Here is a 22,625-nt window from a genome sequence, read left to right as displayed (position 1 = left end):
ATCTGCAATTGTAATTCTGTATTTTTATACCTCTACATAGTATGGAGGATATATTAAGTTTGTCATTCCGTTTGTAACTCATGGAAATAGACCTAACAAACTATATATATTTTTGATCAGAGTTTCTAAGTCGATTTAGCCATGTCTTTCCCACCTTCTGTTGTAATCACGCTAGAGTCCAAACGGCATGTGATAGGAAGCTAAAAATTTGCACAGACTTGTCTTTTGTCTGCAGTCAGGTCAACTTCGAAGACGAGCTATATTGGTCAACATATTCATATAGGTCCCATATAATTGTACCTCTCCATTTCGGTATTTTAACGATTTTAGCCAAACCTTTTAACGTATTAGTTTAAAAGTCGGTATTCACAGTTTATATTGGCGTCTACCTCCTGTGGCACAACCTTGTCTTTATATATCCAGGTTTTCCTACAATTCCCATTTAATTGTACCTCGGAATTATGACTATTACAGGGTCACATGAAAAAACTGCAACCAACTTCAGACTGCTGTCATTTCCAAACCACTCGTCCGACAGCTGTTAAAATTTTTCCAGTGACAGCTCATTATTTTGTTTACAAGCGTACAAAAGCATTTTGGTGAGAAATTTCCAGAAAAAAAGTTATTCGTGATGGAATTTAAGCTTGATAGTGTGATTTCTTTATATTTGCTTGGAAACCCAAAATTGTGGCTATCGTTAGAGCACTCCAGCGTTTAAATGTGAATAAATCTTTTGTGTCTCGTACCATCGCTCGTTACCGTGATACTGGTAGCGTAGCCCGACGTCAAGGAAGTGGACGGAAAAAACAGTAACATCAGCAGAAATGGTTCGAAAAGTAAAGAAGCGACTTGAACGAAACATGCGTAGCAGTGGCGAAATAAGGTCGTGAGCTGAACATATCGCAATATTCCATTCGGCAAATATTTAAAAAATGAGGTCGGAGTAAAGCCGTTAAAATTCCAAAAAGTACAAGAACTCACACCGCAACAGATAGAAAATAGACTCAAAAGAGCTAAAGAGTTGCTTCGCTTGGCCTAAAGTGTTGAACTGCCGAATTCTGTTTTCTCCGATGAGAAAACAATCGTTGTCCAGCAGTTTGTAAACAAACAAAATGAATTGCCACCAGAACTCAAGCGCTTGCCATGGTGATGGTGTGGGCCGCCATAACAACCGATGGTCGCTCTCCGATCGTATTAATCGACCGTGGCATCAAAATAAATGCCGAATATTATCGCAAAAATATTCTGGAGGGTGTATTAATGCCTTGGGCACGCAAAAATTTTGGCCGCAGACCTTGGACATTCCAACAGGACTCAGCACCATTGGCACTCAGTACGCACCACCCAAGAATCGTTACAAAATGAGGTTCCTCGCATCATTTCCAGCGCACAATGGCCACCAAAATCTCCGGATATCAATCCGTTGGACTATTGTGTCTGGAGTATTTTGGAAAGCAAGGTTGGCACTAAAAAATACCAAAGTCTCGATCATCTCAAGCAAGCGCTTCGCCGGAAATGGGCCAAAATACCGCAGAGCAAAGTGCCAAAGATGACCAATTCGAACAAATCTAAGCTTATTCTAAAATTTGTTGCTATTTCCGGCATTTTTGGCTTTCATTCAATAAAATTTAAAAAAAAAAAATGTAAAAATTATGGCTTTTGACTTTGTTGCAGTTTTTTTATCTCACCCTATATATATGGAAGCTATGTCTAAATTTGAACCGATTCTCACCAATTTCAATAGAATTCGTCCTTCCGCGAAACAAATATTGTTTGGAAAATTTCATCTCAATCGGATAATAAATGAAATCTGCATATTGTTCACAAAAATACATGGACAGACGGACTGACATGCATAAATCGACTCAGAAAATAATTCTATGAAGATCCTCAATGGTTAGCATTTTGCATCTAAATTTTACAAACAAATTCTCTGTTCCTGTACATGCAAGAATCTACTAGTTTTGCAATATTTTTCGATACCATAAAGGGAAACTCGGGTTTCCTAGTAAAAACTTTTACATTCTTGCAGTTCTGGAACAGACCAAAAGTAAAGTCTATTTCATCATATTTGAATTTTACAAAGATTCAATTCAAAGTGAAATCAAATATTTAAGCTTACCTTAAAACATAGTTGACCAATATTGGACGTTTGGTACATTTTTCCTTAATACTATCCCATACAATTTCCAGGCAGACATAGAACTGTAAACCGAATGTACAGAATACAGCCAAAGCAATCAAAACCTTAACAGCTTGGGCAGGCCTAAAATCGGGAAAACAAAACAAATTTTACATTGAAACATTTGAGTATACTCCAAACACCTTACCATTCATGAACAGGCAAATTCAAGGTAATACTTTCTTCGGTACCTTCACCATATCGCAAATAGCCCAAGAAACCCAAAAACATATAAATCAAGGTGACACCAGACATACCCTGGCTGAGAACACCACAAATGCCCAAGAAGTGACGTGGATTTTCCATATTATTTTCCAATGGCATAACCACACCAATGGCTTCCATGGCGAAAATGGTTATCGAGAAGAATGCCGGTAGTGTTGACATTTGGAAATAATTTCTGGTTTCAATGGAGGGTAAATCCTGTACCAAATAGTAGAAGGTAATGCCCAGACCCAAACCCATAAAAACATTGGCAATCATGGAAACGGGTGCCAAATATTTCAAATTGGGGATCCATGAGAGCAAAATCAAGGGTATGAGTAAACAAGAGATGAGCATGCGTAGCGAAACTTCAGTTCCGGTCCAGTGATTTAAGACCTATAAGGGAAATTAAAACCAATTAGTAAAAGTAATGGACAACAATTTTCCAAACTATATTTACCTGTTCGAAATTCTTAGCCACAATGACAGTGTACACTGAACAGGTACCGAAATAGGTTAGGAACAAGCCAAACAAAATAGAGAATTTTGCTACCGGTGCAAAACCACGACACCATTTGGGACCATTTTGAAATGAAACTTCAGCAATTTCGGCAAAACTCATTTGTGAACGCCGTGTCTTGTAATACAGTTTGTGGCCACATTTCACCTGAAATGACACGAAAGAAAATGGAAGCATGAATAAAAACAATAGGCATAAAAAGAGAATATGTAAACTTAAAAAAATAAAAATAAATAAATGCAATTTTGCAAAATTATAAAAAGAATTTGGTTCAATTTCCCTGCCAGAATATGTAATCAAAAAATAGTTTCACATTACATCAGCTAATGTGGATAGCATTTTTTTAATTTTATTTTTCATATTAACATCAATAATTGGTATGCATTGAAAAAATAGATAACACCACATATTGTGATGTGAAATTTAAACTTAAGAACAAAATGTTGTTACGTAGTTGGTTTCGAGTTGCCGCATTTTAGCTCTGCCGATATGAAAAAATGCAAGAAAATATAAATATAAAATATATGCGGAATTGATTTATACCACGTTTCTTGATATATGGATAGACACGTGTATTTAAATAAAAACTAGTAAAAAGCAGTAAGTTCGGCGGGGCCGAACTTGGAATACTCTCCACCATTTGGAACAAATTTCGAAATTTTCGAAAAACAAAAAATAAATTAATAAATAAATCCGTTAAAATCTTAAAAATACCGAATATAGCCGTTATATTATGGTCTATACGAAGAAACAATTCGGTGAATAATGTAGCTAAAATCATCAAACCGTCGCATATGGGGAGGTACCGATATATGGGGGCTATACGAATTCCATTCTTGTAAACAAAACCAACTGTTGCATATTTAACTTTGGTGTGCAAAATTGTTGCTTCCTATCTTTATTCGTTTTGACTCTAGCGCGATTACATTAGACGGACGGACTGGCAGGGCTACATTTAGAATTATACGCTGATCAAGAATATATATATATATATATATATATATATATATATATATATATATATATATATATATATATATATATATATATATATATATATATATATATATATATATATATATATATATATATATATATATATATATATATATATATATTCTTGATCAGCGTATAATTCTAAATGTAGCCCTGCCAGTCCGTCCGTCTAATGTAATCGCGCTAGAGTCAAAACGAATAAAGATAGGAAGCAACAATTTTGCACAACAAAGTTAAATATGCAACAGTTGGTTTTGTTTACAAGAATGGAATTCGGGGTTATTCTACAGAGTTGAATCTAAAATTGTAGGACAATACAGTTTTATCACAAAATTGTACAATTTCCCAACATACCAAAAATACAATACAGCTTGAGAATAATATTATGAAAATAGTTTATCATAAGAATTTTTCAACAATGCTTGAGAAACACTTTTTTGCACAAACTTTTCTCAAGTCTGTCCTTTGTTGACAAATTTGTTTTGATTTTTTTGGTGAAAATTGTCAACAAAAAATTATTTTCTTTGGTTAAAATCAAAATCACGCGAATTTAGGACCCATTTCCGGACGAAACTCTAAGGTAATGATGAATAATAAATCTGGGAATCTGTAGTATAAATTATTTCAATCTCATTTCAGAATGGAGGCGTCAAAAAGTTGCAGGAATTCAACAGAAGTGAAGAATAAGTGGAGGAGATACAGAAGCTCAAATAAGGGGAAAGAAAGCATCTAGGTATCAAGGCAACAGGATGCAGTGACAGCTGGGATGGCAATCAATGAATGAAATGTGTAAAATAATTAAAAAATGAATAAATAAATATTTTTACCATTGATGAATTCAGTCGGAAGTGCCAAAATTCAATCCATTTGGGCTGATATTAGGCATTTGGTGCACAAAAAACCTGAAATCGGTTAAAGATATACATGGGTGCTATGAACTGATCCAATCTCGATAAAATTTGACAGAGGTATTTCTGAGCTGCATCTGATATCTGGTACCAAAGATCATTGTTGTAGAATTAAGACGCTAATCGGGATGAAACATATATATAGGAGCTATAGCAACATCTGACCCGAAATTTTACCCAAATTTGAAGTCCTTGTTTCTAGACTGAATTAAATCCGATGTGCCAAAATTCAGGTCATTTAGACTGATATTGTCTATTTGGTGCATAATTAACCCGAAATCGGTTAAAGATATATATGAGAGCTATATCTAAATTTGAACCGATTCTCGCCAATTTCAATAGGGTTTATCCATGGACCAAATTTCATCTCCATCGGACAATAAAGGAGACATGCAGTTTGTTCACAAAAATACAAGGACAGACGGACGGACGGAAAGACAAACTGACATGCTTAAATCGACCCAGAAAGTGATTCTACGAAGATCCTCAACAGTAACTATGGGTCTATCTCGCTTCTTTCTCCATGTTACAAACAAATGCAAAAAGACATATATAGTGTAGGGTATAAAAAGTACGGTAACGGTGCTAATGTCTTTTACGAGTGTCCTCTGTGGGGAAGACTTGACAATCCGAGCAAAGCACGAGCATACTTTTAGGCGAAAATCAAGTAAAAATAGTACCAATCAATTCTTACTATTTTTGAGGTATTGAAGATATTGAGTATTCTACCCCTCTATTTCAAATCTAAAAAAATAACATCCAAATCTGATCTTTACATAAAAGAGGCACTCATTTTAATAAATAAAAGCTTCGCGATTTGTTTATGACGGAACGAATTTAACAACATCTTTACTAGTTGTAAATGCTATCATTCACAATGGTCTGAAGGAGTTTATCAACAATGGTATGTGAGATTCGGTCCAGGTGATATTAGACACTTTTACACATTTTTTAAATTCTTCCATTGTGTGTTTGTTGTTGTTTTTTAAAGAACTCGATTAAATTATTAAATATCAATTGCGTTGTAATGATAAAAATATTTGTCGGCGAATTTTTATGCAATTTCACATGCGTCTTGGGAAAAGTACGCACGTCATTTCAAATGTTTTATAGCTGGGAATTTCAAAATTAATGAAATTGTTTTTTTTTTTTACATTGTCACATAGACCGCGGTTATTTTTGAATAATTTATGTTTCACCATAAGTTTTGTCACAATCTAATTTTAAAACTTACCAAAATATAACTGCAATGTGTACAGATGAAGGCGGTTACTATTGTTGCAAAAATACCCATTATAATACCAGAGTACATAAAAGCAATGGGCATGGATAAAATGCCAGTACCCAGAGAGGCTTTCAGCAAATGCGTCAACGTTTCACTGTCACTGGAAAAGAAAATAAGAAAAACTCAATATTCAATTTCAAATATTAAAATTTCATAACCCTCAAATCAATGGGGAAACGACAGAAGAAACTTACGTTGTGGGATGTTCATTTTGTCTGTCAGCAAATGGATCATAATCTGTTTGATTCAAGGCAGCCTGTTCAGCATCTTTACGCGGCTGGATTTTGTATCTGTAACAGAAAGAAAAGGAATAAAAATTATTATATTTTTCAAAATTTTTGAAAAAAAAAAGATTGACAACGCAAAACCTGCCTTAATTCCATGGGTTCGTTTAAGGATTCATTCATTTTTGCCATGTTTTAATATTGTTATTTTGTTTTTATTTATTTCTGTCGAATTCCCGTTTTTTTTTTCGTCCAACTTAACTCTGAGAAACCTTAACGACAACTGATGCCTAGCAAAGGCAAGACAATTTCCTTTTAAGAGAATATCAGGGCTGCAGCTTGAAATGACCAACTATCTTCTCCGATGGCTAAATTTGTAGTGAAATTCTTTTGAATTATCAACAAGCTGTAGCAACACGATCAAAAAAACACCACACCAGACCATTGAGTTTAGCGAACGAGCAACATTCAATTGTTGTCACAAATGGCAGCAGCGTTAGCAGCAGCAACAACATTAATTGCTTGGCTAGTTGATCGGCCAGTCTGTGTGTGCGTTGGCAGTTTCAAATTTCAGGCTTCAATTAAATTACAAAATAAAAAACGATCCAGCGCAAAGCGTCTTCTTCTTAACTCGCCGCCAACATTTTGTTCACAGGCGGTTATTAGCAAAGCTCTTCCCCTCTTTGGCCCATTATTTTTAATTTACAATCAAAAAAATAAAAATGTCAAAAAACTATTGATTGGAATAATATTCTTAAATTTCTAAATTTAGGAAAATTTTCCATAAACCTTACAAAACGCTCAATTTAACTACTTCCAAACACTGTGTGCAAAATGCCGATTCAGCATTTGTTGCATGGAACGGTAAAGAATGTGGTATGTGTGTACGTATGCATGTCTGGTCAGTAAAAAAAAAAAACTGCAAATGGAAGCACCTAAACACACAGTATTCTCTCCTTTCACCGTATGACTGACTGACTGCATTGAACATTTCCATTGCATCAGCTTTTGTACTGCATGTCGCTGTTGTATTTAGTTGGAATCAGTTATCATTGGTGGGTTTCTATTACCATTTGTGGAAGAATTTGGTTGTAACAATAGAAACGGTAATTCGACACAAGTCAATATACTCCAAATATGTAATGCGAACGACATACGCGCATTCTAAGGCAGCAATAGTTTCACTGTCAATGTAAACACTGAGCTGCAATGGACTATCAATAATTTAAAGCATACTTTTAGGCGCATACATAAGAAATTCATTCGATGGTACAGTGTTGGCCATAGAAATGAATACAGCTTTTAAATTAAAAAAAAGGTACCGATGTATAGGCGTATTTATATAGGGGGTGTGCATGAATTACAAAACTAACAATGTCAATTTCAATAACACTGCAGAATACTGAAGGCACAACCATAACCAAATACCCCGAATTTGAAAGTATTTGTTCGTAGGAGAGGAAGGTAAGGGGATGGTAACTGGAAAATTTATCGTACTGGCAATTTTTTGAAAATATATTTTGTGTTTTTTTTTCTTATATCAAAACTAGGAAGAGCTCTCAACTTCGTCAGCAAGAAGGGCCTTTTTTACCCTCCACCATATATAGAGGGTATATTAAGCTTGTCATTCCTTTTGTAACACCTCGAAATATACATTTTAGACCCCACAAAGTATATATATTCTTGATCAGCATAAAATTGTATGTCGACTAAGGGATGTCCGTCTGTGGAAATCACTCTAGCTTCCGAACGAAATGAAGTAGGTTGATAAAATTTTACTCAAATGTATATTATGTCTGCAAGACTTTTGGTATTGAAAATGGGCCATGTAGGTACACGTTTTGTTATAGCCCCCATATAATGGTACCTCCCTATTTTCGGTATTATGGTGATTTAAGCGACATTATTCGCCGGAAATGATTCAAATTCTGTATTTAAAGTTCACAGTGGAGTGTTCAGCCTAGGACAGAAAATTGCCTGTGCAGGTCCACGTCTTCGTATAGCCCCCATATAACGACACCTCCCGATATTGGGTATTTTGAGGATTTTAGAGACATTATTCACAGGAATTGTTTCAAATTTGGTATTTTAAGTTCGTAAAGGAACCTATGACAGAAAATTGTCTGGTTATCTTGTTTCGCATTTGAATATGGTAATGGCTTATGACAAAAGTTGCCAATGTGGGTCCACGTCGTCGTGTAGACTCTAATATAACGGCTAAATCTCTCCATTTTAGACACCAACAGTGACCCAAAATTAGTACTATTTGCAAAAACACCGCAGGATCTCAACACCAGATAACAACAAAGACCTCAACATCAAATGTCGGGATAATAGCTCTATACATTCACTTAATACCAAATTTAGTAACATTTAGTACTTATCGTGTAATTTTAGTACTCATTTGCAAAACAGTCTCAAATCTCAATCATAAAAACCAACAGTTATCGCAACATAATATTTCACGGTTTCAGCTCTACCCATTTAATCAAGACCAAGTTTAGTACCATTTAGTATTTTTCATATAGTTATTGTACGAATTTGCAAAACTTCCAGCAGATCTCAACACCAGATACCAACAGAGATCTCAATTTCAAATTTCGGGATTCCAGCTCTTTGCATTCACTCAATACTAAATTTAGTTCAATTTAGTATTTCAGAATTTTATTTCTATCTCTTCAACCAAGGCTTAATATAGTACCATTTAGTACTTTTCGTACAATTATAACACACACTTCCAAAACCACCTCTATAGCTCAATTCCAGATACCAACAGTATCAAATTTGAGGATTTCGGCTCTATTCCTTCATCCAATATCAAATTTAGTACTTTTCGTACAAATATGGGACACATTTCCAAAGCACCGCCTAAGCTCAACCTCAAATACCAACAGTTATATAAATATTAAATTTCAGAATTTTATCTCTATCCCTTCAACAAATATTAAATTATCATTCAATCATTCAGTACTTTTCGAACAATTATAATACACATTTCCGAAACCACCTCCATATGTCCGGGCTAACCATGAACATAGACCATAATACCATCTGTTTACCCTACATCAAATTGTGCCAAATATAGTATTATTTAGTATTAGACCCCGATACAAAAATTCAAAATTCCAGCTTCATTCGTTCACCCTTAAACCAAACTGTTCCCAATTTAGTACAATTTAGCACTAAGTACGCTGTTCCACAAGCACATTCATATATCAAACGTATTTTCCAACCTGATAGTCATACCAAATTTCACGTCTATCCGTTCACATAATACCAATTGGTACCATTTTAGAAGTTTAGTACCATTAGATAACTTTTCGTGACCTTTTTTTTTTTGTTCGAATTTTCTAAAACCCTTCATTCCTGCTTCACCAGTGACTCTCATTCCAAATTTCCGAATTCTAGGTCATTATGTTTGTCCAATACAAAATATTCAATATTTTCAAAAACCTAGCTTCATCATACTCGTACGTAACAAGACTGACCCTCGTGCAAAATTGCAAGATTCTAGCTTCAACCGTTTCGTCTGGGTGTTGATACTCTGTCAATCTATCATTCAGTTATTTCAATACTCGATTTTGAAGAAAATATCTCGCATATTCAGACCATTATGCTGCAAAGTAGAAACAATTGCTATGTTAAAGTCCAACATTTCTGGAACTCAACGGCAACCGTTTGCGTCTTCCTAAAATTAATGATTCCCATGACCCACGAAGTAGCAACAATGATTTTACTTATCGGCAATGAAAATATCCCCTCTCTTCGCATTCATACAAATGAATTAAGTGTATTTTCGCTTTTAATTTCACTTTTGTTATAAAACGAAAATTTAGTCATAAGCGAATCTGAAATACGTACGTATTCAAATGGAAAAAAATAACAGAATTCTAATTCAATAAATTAGCATATCCATGTTTAAAATTCAATTTATATTTGAATAAAGTCCAAACAAAAAAGAAAAGTTTATAGCACCTTAACTGACCTATGGTAAGACGAAATAAAGAATCAATAGAGTGGTCGAATGAAGGGAAATCTTGGTAATCAACATTTAAAAAAATGTAATTCTCAATATAATAATAAGTTTACATCAAAGCCTTTTGCTGGATTGACCTACTTTGTGAGTATCTTCAATGAAATTGGCAAAATAAAATTATCGAGAAAATTGTACTACAAACCAAAAAAAAAAAAAAAATCAATATTTTCAATTATTAGAATTAGAATTCATGTAAAGTAGAAGAATCGTTAATAAACAATGAATGAACTTTGAAATGTTTCCAAGAAAAATTTTAAATAAATCTGTAAAATATAGAAAAATATATTGTAACAAGCGCAATCTTAATATTGAAATTAGTCGGAGGTCTAGTTTTCTGAGAAATATAAATCCATAGGCATATGTTAAGATGCCTACTTTTTCTATATTCATGTATATTGCTAGGAAAAATAAGAGGAATGCAAGGTAGCATCCGATGAGATTTAAACAAGTAAAAAAACGTTAAGTTCGGTCGGGCCAAACGTTTAATACCCTCCACCTTAGGGTAAAAGAAACATTAGAAGAAATGTGGCAAAAACCATTAAAATGCCGATTATGGGGAGGTACCGTTATATGGGGGCTATACCAAAACGTGGACCTATAATTACAATGTTTCGCCACCGGAGCTGGAACCCATTATGACCCACAAATACCAATTTTTAGACAAATCAGTGAAAAAATGTGGCAAAAACCATCAAAATACCGAATATCGGGAGGTACCGTTATATGGGGGCTATATCAAATGATGGACCCATGCATGCAATGTTTCGCCACCGAAGCTGGAACCAATTATGACCAACAAATACCAATTTTCGAACAAATCCCTGAAAAAATGTGACAAAAATCATCAAATTACCGAATATCGGGAGGTACCGATATATGGGGGCTATACCAAAACTTGGACCTATAATTACAATGTTTCGCCACCGGAGCTAGAACCCATTATGACCAACAAATACCGATTTTCAGACAAATCCGTGAAAAAATGTGGTAAAAAAACTAAAATACTAAATATCGGGAGGTACCTTTATATGGGGGCTATACCACAACGTGGACCTATACATGCAATGTTTTGCCACACGCTCAGGGACCCGCTATGACCTACAAATACCAATTTTAAGACAAATCCGTGAAAAAATGTGGCATAAATCATCAAAATACCGAATATCGGGAGGTACCGTTATATGGGGACTATACCAAATTATGGACCCATACATGCAATGTTCCGCCACCGGAGCTGGAAACCATTATGACCCACAAATACCAATTTTTAGACAAATCGGTAAAAAATGTGGTAAAAAAAAACTAAAATACCAAATATCGGGAGGTACCTTTATATGGGGGCTATACCACAACGTGGACCTATACATGCAATGTTTTGCCACACGCTCAGGGACCCGCTATGACCTACAAATACCAATTTTAAGACAAATCCATGAAAAAATGTGGCATAAATCATCAAAATACCGAATATCGGGAGGTACCGTTATATGGGGACTATACCAGAACGTGGACCGATATATCTCATTTTCAATACCAACCATCCTAGACACAATGCAAATAGCTCTGCTAAATTTTGGAGCTCTACGTCAAATAATGTGGGCTGTATCGTGATTTCAACAGACAGACAGACAGACGGACAGACAGACGGACATCGTTAAATCGACTTAGAATTTTATGCTGATTATGAATATATATACTTTAGGGGGTCTAAAACGAATATTTAGGGATGTTACAAACGGAATGACAAAGTTAATATACCCTCCTTTCCAAGGTGGAGGGTATAAAAAGAGATAGATGATAAGTTGATTAATGACAGATCATCAATGCCCAAGGAAAAGAGCAATATTGAATATACTACAATATTGAAAAATGCTGAATTTTTCGAACCTTTGTAAAAACAATGCAATCACAAATTATGTAAGTTTCGTCGATTTTATCAGCCTCCGAAGGAAACTATTACAGAAACCAAGTAGGACGATTAATTTGCCTCCTGTGTGACCCGCCATGTTACGTCGAGCGCCATCTACATATGGATATTATGCAATCACTTGTTTAAATATAAATTCATAAGCACACTTTAGGGCGGACAATTTTTTTCTAAATGATTGAAATATATGCTAATTGATTAGCAAAAACTCATCATGTAGGAAACTGTAAAGTTCTTCTTTGATACAATGGCAAAACTCCGGCAACTTTATACAATTTATTGAAATGTTGTTGAAATTAATTTAATCTCTATACGTTTACATGACAATATAACCGATGTGGTTAATAGGACAATGCGAAATTTTGGTTGTAGGACGTGCATGTATTATGGTAGCAAAGACATATAATGTAAGAAAGGGCATTTTATTGTATACTTGAGTCATGTCATCATATCATAATGACCTGACAGAAATGCTCTGGGATAGTGTTTTTAGTCCATATCTATCATATTTGTTGGTTTTCTCAGCGGTTTACCGCCATATTTCTGTAAAATTTTCTAACGCATTTTTGGCATGTCGTCGGCCCTCTATTGTCTGTTCGAGACATTAAAGGCCAATATACATTTTGTCCAATCTTTACAGGTTTATGTCTTTGGTGAGTCGGCAACCCTGTGCAAACATAAATTTACATTTGTTTTAAAATTATACCTTTGACTATATAAAATTCTTTTGGAAAATCTTCTAAATCTTACATCCGCACAAAGATGTAAATGTTTATAAGTGCGGTTGTAAGATTTAGAAGATTTTCCAAAAGAATTTTAGTTTTATTTAATTCTTTGGTTCCTCTTCTATTGAGCTTACGATCTCGTCACTTGGGTAAAAAATGTTTTTTGTCATAGAAGTTATTTTTAAAATAACTTCTGGGGAGAATATCCCAGACAAAAAACAAGGGAACTGATGAGGATTGGTGGCTCTTTCCGAAACCTAGGTATTCCCTGCCTTACCCCCTGGTAAACATTACCATCCTTCTCCACTAATAAACAAACGTTGTTTTTATAAAAACAACAATAAAGGGATAAAGCCTGACCATTTTGCAACAACAAAATACTACGGTATCCCGAACAAACAAGCCACACTGTTCTATATTGGTATTTGCAAAATTTGAAGGAAACCGAACACTCATATCCAATTTAAGGCGAAATCATAAATTCCGATAAATTACATATTCATATCAGATTTCTGGTTAAGAAAGATATTTAGATATAGAAAGTTATAAAGAATCGCCGAATTCTTTCGCAAGTTACGACAGATATAAGTATTGGAAATTGTGACACTTTATGGGTTAGGTACCAGAAGGGGTTGGCAGATGTATATCACTCTCACAACAGACCTTGCGTTAGCAAAAATATTTGAATGTGTGAAATTTGAAGATAGTTGGATGCTTATTTTGCTTTCTTTGAGCCTTTTGGTTTTGAACCTTTGAACCCTATGTGGGGGAGGCACCAGAAGAAATGGTGCGATCTCTACCATCTTTATAACAGATCTTGTGTTGATGGAAATATAGAGATGTATCAAGTCTGAATGGAATCGGACGTTAATTTCGCGTTTTAGGTTAGCCAAAATTTTGACCCCCTGTGGGGGGTGGTACTTGAAGGAGTGGACCGATATATCCCACCTTCACACCAGACCTTGGGTTAAAAAAGATATTGTGATGTGTGTAATTTGAAGAGTATCGGATACTTATTTCGGATTTTAAGGTCAAGTTCTGAGATGGGTAATATCGGTCCACTCCTTCTGGTACATCTTCCACAAAATCAAATATTATTAAAAAAAAATATTTTACTGCACAGAAAGAGAAAAGATAATCCGATTTTACTTCAACTTTCCAAATCCTAATATTTGCATCAGTGCTAGCTTGGCCAGGTGCGAAAATGGACAATATCGGTTCATTCCATCAAGTACTTCCCCCACAAAGGGTCAAAATTGTGAATAATTGTAACTGTTACAAAATGTGATGTAAGAGCCCGATTCTCTTCAAATTACAGGTATCACAATATTTTTATTAATCCAATATGTGGTGTGACAACAATTTCAATAATCATTACAGAAGTCAAAATATATTTGAATAATCAAATATTGGCTGAGGGTATAGATCTAACAAAATCGACTGATATTTCTTAACTTGTTTTTATTAAAAAAAAAAAATAAAATACCATTTTTTGCATTAAAAGGGAAAAAGACTTTATGAAACATATAATGCCTTGCAACAAACAGACAGAATAGGTTCTAAAGAAGGCAGATCTGCTCAAAACCTTGTGCTAAACGTTAGTCATCATGAAAATGTCCATTTTCTTTATATTTTACGATTTGTTTCAACTGTTTTTAAAGATCAATATTGTGCAAATTAAAAAAAAGTTAAATAAATATGTTAGCAACATTCTTTTTGACGATTCAAAAAAGCTACGAGTATTTAAGCAAGACTGAGATAGGCAGAAGTAGGGCATATATTTATTTATTTTTACTCGGGAGTGAAACATGCTGTTCAATTTTTTGTTAGAGTACGCGAATTACTCCTCTTTTGTAAGCCCGTACTTACAAAATACTCGGTATGGCAAAACTAAAAGAGAACTCGGCAAGAGTAGATTTCACTCAATTTCGAGTCGATTTAACTCTCACTCAAAAACAGGAAATGCATATTCGCCCGCAGGAGTACTACCGCTCAAATTCGAGAGTGCAACTCTCTTGAGCTCTGGGCAGAAGTGATTCAATTATTTAATTACAAACAATATTTGGATTTATTTTCATTTGAAAACAAAAAAGAAATTAGTTCCGTGAATAGCCTTAACTAATGACTTTTTTGATTATCGCTTCTAATGTCAAGTTTATTGCCATTTCATTTGTTTTATAATTGATAATTTATAACGCCTAACAGCAAAGTGACTATACCAAATCACAGCTACCTAAACAATAATAACAAAAACAAACAATTCAATATTGGTTTGAATTGCTGATAATAAATACGTAGCTTTGAGTTTTGAAAATAATAATTTTCGTTTAGTTTAAAGTTCAGAAAAATATTTCATAAAAAACTTTTTTTTCATTGAATGTGCTAGGGAATGAAACTGTTATTTTTAATTTCAACAATATTAATTAGAAAAAAAATATTGATAAGGGAATTATAAAAGGCAATGTAAAACAAGTAAGCAAAGGCTACAGTCGAGCGGGGCCGACCGTTGAATACCCTACAACACTATAATAAACGATACAGTTTATATAGGCGAGATACTTGAAAGTATTCCACAAGATATTGTGACAAAAAATAATAAAAGAAAACCACCAGGTTTCGTTCTCTAATTTTGGAATAATAGCAACTTTAACTAATTTGCTCATTTCTAATTTATTGGTAGATGTTGCACGTAAATGGTCTTCCTAGATCTGGAACCAATATTTCCGAAAGACCTATAATCTCTCAGAAGTGGCAAAAGATTAATATTTATTATTGGTTTTTGACTGAACGAAATCAGCGTTAACAAAATAGTCAGAAGTGCGTCTTTCCTGTATTTGTGAACTCTCCAAAAAGTCACTGGAATGGACATTTTCGTATTTTGTCTACAAAAGATGGCAAACTATTTCACATATTGAATATTTTTGGATGACCATCCAAAACTGCTTGGCTTTTGTAATGTCCGGTAACTCCTATTCAAATGTGCGTGAGGATCGGGCGATAATTACGACCAGTTTTTTGGTCCATTTCAACCCCTAAATATATGGCGATCATCTGGCTTCTATTGTGACCCTCATCTTATCTCCATGCAAAATTTCGTAGGGATCGGGCCATAAATGCGATCTGTATATGTTATCCTGATATCCTAACTACTTTGTTTTGTTATTACCAAATGTTTAATTCAAAATGAAAATGTGCCAAAAATATGACAAAAATGAAAAAAATATGAGAAAATTTTACAAAATCCATATTTTCATCTTTAGAGAGATATTTTTATGCGATTTTTTTAGACGTTTTTTCTTTCCTGCCAAGAGGCCTTTCTGAATTAATGAGAACTGTCGAAATCAGTTCAGCCGTTCTCGACATATAAGAGATCTTTCAAGCATATCTCCTTTGATAGACATATATATCGCACATATTTTGCTACATATCCGATTTGTTGGATAATAACATCAATGTAAAGGTCAGAACTAACTTTGTGATGGCTTTGTGATTTCGCCGGGATTTAAAATATTCGCGGTTTAATGAAAAATTTTGATTTTTTTCAACACAAAAGATATGGTCTATTTTACCCGCTAAATATTATCCGATGACCACCCAAATTGGTAGGCTTCTTCCCCGCCCTAAACTCTAGCTACATGCGAAATTCCGCGTCGATTGGTCTATAATTGCGACCTGCATAGCTACTGCAAAATCCGACATTTTTCAGTATTTGGTCCATTTCGACCCCTAAATATTATGCGATCATCTCCAAAAGAAATAGGGTTCTATTCTGACCCTAGCCCCACCTCCATTCTAAATTTCGTGAAGATCGGGCCATAATTGCGACCTGTAGAGTGATTACAAATTAACATGGACAGACGGACAGACGGACAGACGGACGGACGGACATACATAGCTAGATCGACTCAACTCGGCGAGATAGGAAGATTCATATATACTTTCCTATGTGGGAAATCAATATTTCGAGGTGTTACATAATTTTTGGCCCAATCAAACTTATAATACCCCCAACACATAGTGTTGTAGGGTATAAAAACCGCAATATAATAACAAACAATAATAATGCCCATTATAAGTACATATGTAAGTTATAATAGGTAAGTAGATATGTAAGTCTGTGTATTGTTGTTAGCTAGCATTAACATTTGACCACTAATTGAAGGTTTGAAAAATAACAAATATTTGTGAAAAAATGCGGTGATTGGAATTGCAATGATATTTTTAGCAAAGTGAGCATAGGAATAGACGTTACAGAAAAACTGATCTGCAAGTCAATGGAATGTGCGATTTTCTACAGACGTCATGACAACAACACAGTATGCCCGGCATTAAGACCTTTTATTTTACCCTACAGCAGTATATGGGGAGTGATATGAAAATTAAAAGAAGTTAGAACGTATCAGTCAGTGCTGCCGACAGATGTATAACCTCATATATTTTGACTTCTGTTACGATTATTCAAATTGTTAACCCTCTATGGAGTAGGTTCCAAAGTAATGGGCCAATATTGCCCATTTCGTATCGGACCTAAATAAATATGATATAAATATTGCTATGTGTTAGGTTTGGACTATATTGGTCACATTCCTTCACTTTATATAAGATATGTGATCATTTTTAAAAAAATAGCTGACGTCTTTTTTCGCAATTTATGACAGATAATAGTATTGACAAGTAAAAAAGCAGCTAAATTCGGCCGGTTCGAAATTTTAATACCCTCCACCTGTTGGAAGGAAGTTGGAAATTTTCAAAAAAAAAAAAAACCGAAAACTACCACTTAAATGAAAACCGTTATATGGGGACTATACGAAGACGTGGATCTGCATACGAAATTTGTTGTCATAGTCTGTAGTACCCATTGCGAACTTTAAGTATGAATTTTTTTACAACTCCGGTGAATAATGTTACAAAAATCAAGGAAATAGCGAGTATCGGGAGGTACCGTAATATGGGGACTATACGAAAACGTGGACCGATATGGCCCATTTACGAATTTAACCTGCCTACTTTTATGTATGAAAACATGCCTAGTTTACAAGCCTTCTATCTCAATTCGATCGAAAGATAGAGTTATTACAATAGACGAACAGACAGACAGCCGGACATCGGGTCTATTATAAAATTTCCCTACATAGAATGGTGGAGGGTATAAAAATGGTGACCCAACTTTATAACAGTCTTGTGTTGATGGAAAAATATTCCGGCTTGAATGGATTTGGATGTTAATTTCGGGTTTTATGAGTAACATGCACATTCAAAATTTTGATCCTCTGTGGGGGAGGTACCAGAACGAGTGGACCTATATATGCCATCTTTACACCAGACCTTGTTTTAATAAAAATATTGTGATGTGTGAAATGTGAAGAGAACCAGATGCTTATTTCGGATTTTATAATCGTATTGGTTATTCAAAACTTTGACCCTTTGTGTAGGAGGTACCAGAAGGAATGGTCCGATCCCTACCATCTTTATAACAGACCTTAAGTTATTAGAAATAATAAGATATGCTAAGTCTGAATAGAATCGAATTTTAATTTCGCGTTTTCTGGACTTCATGGGTATTTAAAATTTTGACCCTTTTTGGGGAAGGTACCAGAAAGAGTGCACCGATATTACCCATCTTCACACCAAACCTTGGGTTTATAAAAATATTATGATGTGTGTAATTTGAAGGCAATCGAATACTTACCTCACACTTTATAAGAGTTATAATTATCCAAAATGTTAATCCTTTGTGTGGGAAGTACTGGATGGAGTGGACCGATATTGTCAATTTTTGCACCTGACCTAGCACTGATGCAAATATTACGATTTGCATATTTGGGGCAAAATCGGATTATACTTTCTCTTTCTGTTCAGTAATTTGTTTTCTTTGAAAATGCTGACATTTTGTGGGGGAGGTGGTATCAGAAGGAGTGGACCGATATTCACCGAACTCGATTTAAGTTTCATAATATTACGATGTACGAAATTTGGACCAAATTGGATACTCCCTTCCAGAGCTGTCGTTCGCACCAGACAGCCAGGCGGACGCACGGACATCGCTAGATCGACTCAAAATGTCCTGAAACGAATTTGGTTCAAATAGACCTAGGATCTAAAACCGTTAAAACCGTTTCGATGAGGCACGTTTTTGCCGTATCAAATGATATATACCCTCTCTAGCCATATAGCTAAGTGTATAATAATCCTCGCCAGCTCAGCTTTATGAATATCAGGCTTATTGACTGAAAAAGCTTAGTTGATTACACAATTATGGTATTAGTATTGAACCAAAAACATAACCTACGAATGTGACATTTTATGTTCATATTTGTTGGAGTGAAAGCAACACATATTGTAATTCTGAATATTCCTTGCGTGTGCTCCGATATCGATGATATTGCAAAGTATTTGCAAGATCCTAAATTTTGCAATTGTATTTCTCCACCATATACTTTAAAGATTAGTTTAATTATTTCTCTCCAAAAAACTATGTGTGTATATAGGTACAAATAAACTACAAAAAGTCAACAGAAATGAACCTTTATAGTAATTACCAGCTTAATATCCAATTTGGACAAACAAAAAAAATTGAAGGAGAAATTTTTTTCGAATCAGACATGGCATGATCTAAGAAACAATTAAATAATTTAATAATGCCTTTTATTAGTTGGACTTATTGTTGCGTGTATATGTATATCTAGTTTTGTCATGTCTGGCCCTCCACATTCAATACATTGATCCCCAACTGACTATTGTCCATCTAATAGATTTAATAAATTATTTCCGCTAGAAAAGATAATTGCGAAATTGGCCGATATCAAATGAATAACGGCAAAGTTATGACAATGTGTCATTGATTGCGTGACAGTTTTTTGTAGTTGTTATTAGAAGATTCATATGTATTTTAGAAAAAATTTTGTTGTGAATGGTCTGAAATTATGTAAAATATAATATATAATATAATGTGATTAATAAATACGTAGGTTGAAAAGAACGCCATCTATATGTTAATATTATGACAATTGTCCTAATCTCGCTGCAGCTGCACATTTAAAAATATCAATATTTATTTACATTTTTCTTGATTCAGTAATGGAAAAATGAGAAACTAATAAATAAACCGTTTCCCATTGAATATAATTTTTTAACACCAGTAATATATTTCACTTTTTAAACTGTCTGGGTTAAGCATTTAAGACATAACTATATCGAAGGATTGCCTAAATTATCTCCGTAGTCAATTCAACAAATTCAGGAGATAACGACCATATGTATTTCAACAGTTAAACTTTAAATAATTCGGATTAATACTTTCACTAGCTACGCCATCTACACGTCAATATTGTGATGCATCTGTCCACCAACTGCCATTAGTATTTATTTCATTACCTTCAGCTTAAAACTTCAAGAATGGATTGCTTTCGTTGTGTTTAAAGCTCAGCGCAAGGTATATTTCTTTTATAACCAAAACCATAAGATCGAAGGTCATGCTAATTTTAACATCTCGAAATAAAAACGGCAGTGACGACATCTATATGTCAATATTGTGATAACATTTCTCCCCAAAGTATGTAACTAAATACTATTAAAGAGTAGCGAAATGACTGACTGAGAATCAACGTCCAGACAAAACGGCTGATGCTAGAAACTTGAAATTTTGCTCGAGGGCCAGACTTTGGATAAGATTGGGTTTTTGGATATTCATACTAGAAGAGTACGAAGAGTACTCAAATGTACTAAAAATTGATTACTTTGCATTGGACAAATTCTGAAATTTGGAATGAAAGTCACTGATGGAGTGCAGGATAGATGTACCAAGGGATTTTGTAAATTCAAACTTTAAGGTAAACGAAAAGTTCTAAAATTGTACTAAACCTCTAAAATGGTACCATTTGGTACCATTGGTATGAGAATCAATTTTTATGTGAAAATCAAAGTTGGAAAGTAAGTTTGATATATGAAGTTGGTTTTTGGAATGTTTACTAAGTGTGCGAGCTGTACTAAATGGTACTAAATTTGGAACAGTTTGGTTGGAATTTTAAAATTTTGTAATGGAGTGCACTAAAAGTACTGAACAGAACTATATTTGTTACAATGTGGAATTGGGTGCACTGGTAGTACTTTAAATCTGAAATTTATGTGTAGTCTGGACATACGGAGGTGGTTTCCGAAATATGTACTGAATTTATTCGAAAAATACTAAATAGTACTACATTTGGTATTGGGTGAAGCGATATAGATAAAATTCTGAAATTTAATATTTAAATTACTGATGGTATCTATGTTTGAGATTTGGTGGTGGTTTAGAAATGCGTCGAATATTTGTACGAAAAGTACTAAATGGTACAAAATTTGGTATTGGATAAAGGAATAGGGCTGGCATCTTAAAATTTGATATTGAATTCTATATTGTTATCTGGAATTGAGATGGAGGTGGTTTTGGACATACGTACTATACTTGTTCGAAAAGTACTAAAATGTACTAAACTCTGTATTGGGTGAAGAAATAGAGCTGGAATTCCGAAATTTGATATTGAGGTATCTGGAATTGAGAGGTGATTTTGGAAATGTGTACTATAATTGTACGAAAAGTACTAAATATGTGGTACTAAATTTGGTAATGGGTAAAGGAATAAAGCTGAAATCCTGAAATTATTGATATTGATGTCACTGTTGATGTCTGTGGTTAAGATATGGAGATATCTGGTACTAAGTTGGGTATTGGGTGAAGGGATACAGCTGGAATCCCAAAATTTTGATATTAAGGTTTATGTTGGTATCTGGAGTTGAGATATAAAACGGTATTGCAAATGCATACTACTACGAAATGTACTAAATTTGGTATTGGGTAAAGGAATAGAGCTGAAATCCTGAAATTTGATATTGAGGTCTCTGTTGGTATCTAGGATTGAGATATGGAGGTGGTTTTAGAAACGCATGCTACAATAGTTCGAAAAGTACTAAGTGGTACTAAATTGGGTATTGGGTAAAGAGATAGAGTTGCAATTTCGAAATTTGATATTGAAATCCCTGTTGGTATGTGGTGGGTTTGCAAATGTGTACTACACGTGTACGAAATGAACTAAATAGTACTAAATTTGGATCAATTTTTGGTATTTAGAATTAAAAAATGTTGATTGTCTGGAAATACATACTAAACGTAACTAAATGTTGGTATTGGGTGCATGCATAGAGCTGAATTTCAGAAATGTTATAATGATGTCACTATTGGTTTCTAGGGTTTATATATGGAGACATTGAAATAGTTTTGAACAGCAAAAAAAAATTCGATGTGGGTCCATTGTGCAATGGTTTCATAAATATCCTCCTCAAAAAACTTCAAAAAGTATGATTTTGAATACTTTTGGTGTAAAAAGGTAAACATTTCCCTATTATTTTTTCCGAAAAAGAAAAAAAAATGAATAATATATAAAAGCTGATCTGGAAATTTACTACGAGTTTTGATTAAAAAATGTTGTCAAACTAAACAAATTGTAAATTTTGAGTTCCAAAAAAAAATGTCTAACACGATCTGACTTAATTGAGAGGAAAAGCTTTAATATTCGCCCATAATTTCTTGTCCATACTTTGACCAACGCCATAAGAGGGAAGGTCATTCCAGTTTTAACATGT

General features: G+C 34.2%; 1 protein-coding gene across 2 annotated transcripts in view; it reads right to left on the bottom strand.

The window, feature by feature from the left end:
• The window catches only part of LOC101889808 (proton-coupled amino acid transporter-like protein pathetic), a 70,365-nt gene that overhangs the window by 1,338 nt on the left and 46,402 nt on the right, over window positions 1-22,625 (bottom strand). The window contains exons 1-6 of one of the 2 annotated variants that reach the window (XM_059131599.1): window positions 6,468-6,866; window positions 6,290-6,385; window positions 6,045-6,195; window positions 2,847-3,053; window positions 2,331-2,782; window positions 2,123-2,266 (exon numbers count right to left, since the gene is read on the bottom strand). In XM_059131599.1, coding sequence (XP_058987582.1) covers window positions 2,123-2,266; window positions 2,331-2,782; window positions 2,847-3,053; window positions 6,045-6,195; window positions 6,290-6,385; window positions 6,468-6,511 — 1,094 coding nt within the window. In that variant the 5' untranslated portion in view covers window positions 6,512-6,866. Of the gene's footprint in view, window positions 1-2,122; window positions 2,267-2,330; window positions 2,783-2,846; window positions 3,054-6,044; window positions 6,196-6,289; window positions 6,386-6,467; window positions 6,867-22,625 lie in introns of those variants that run through there. The other variant, XM_059131598.1, reaches the window with a different exon arrangement.

The sequence above is a fragment of the Musca domestica genome, unplaced genomic scaffold (assembly GCF_030504385.1).
Source record: "Musca domestica strain aabys unplaced genomic scaffold, Musca_domestica.polishedcontigs.V.1.1 9, whole genome shotgun sequence".
Classification (NCBI taxonomy): Eukaryota; Metazoa; Arthropoda; class Insecta; order Diptera; family Muscidae; genus Musca; species Musca domestica.
This window is presented reverse-complemented; position numbering and strand designations above follow the sequence as displayed.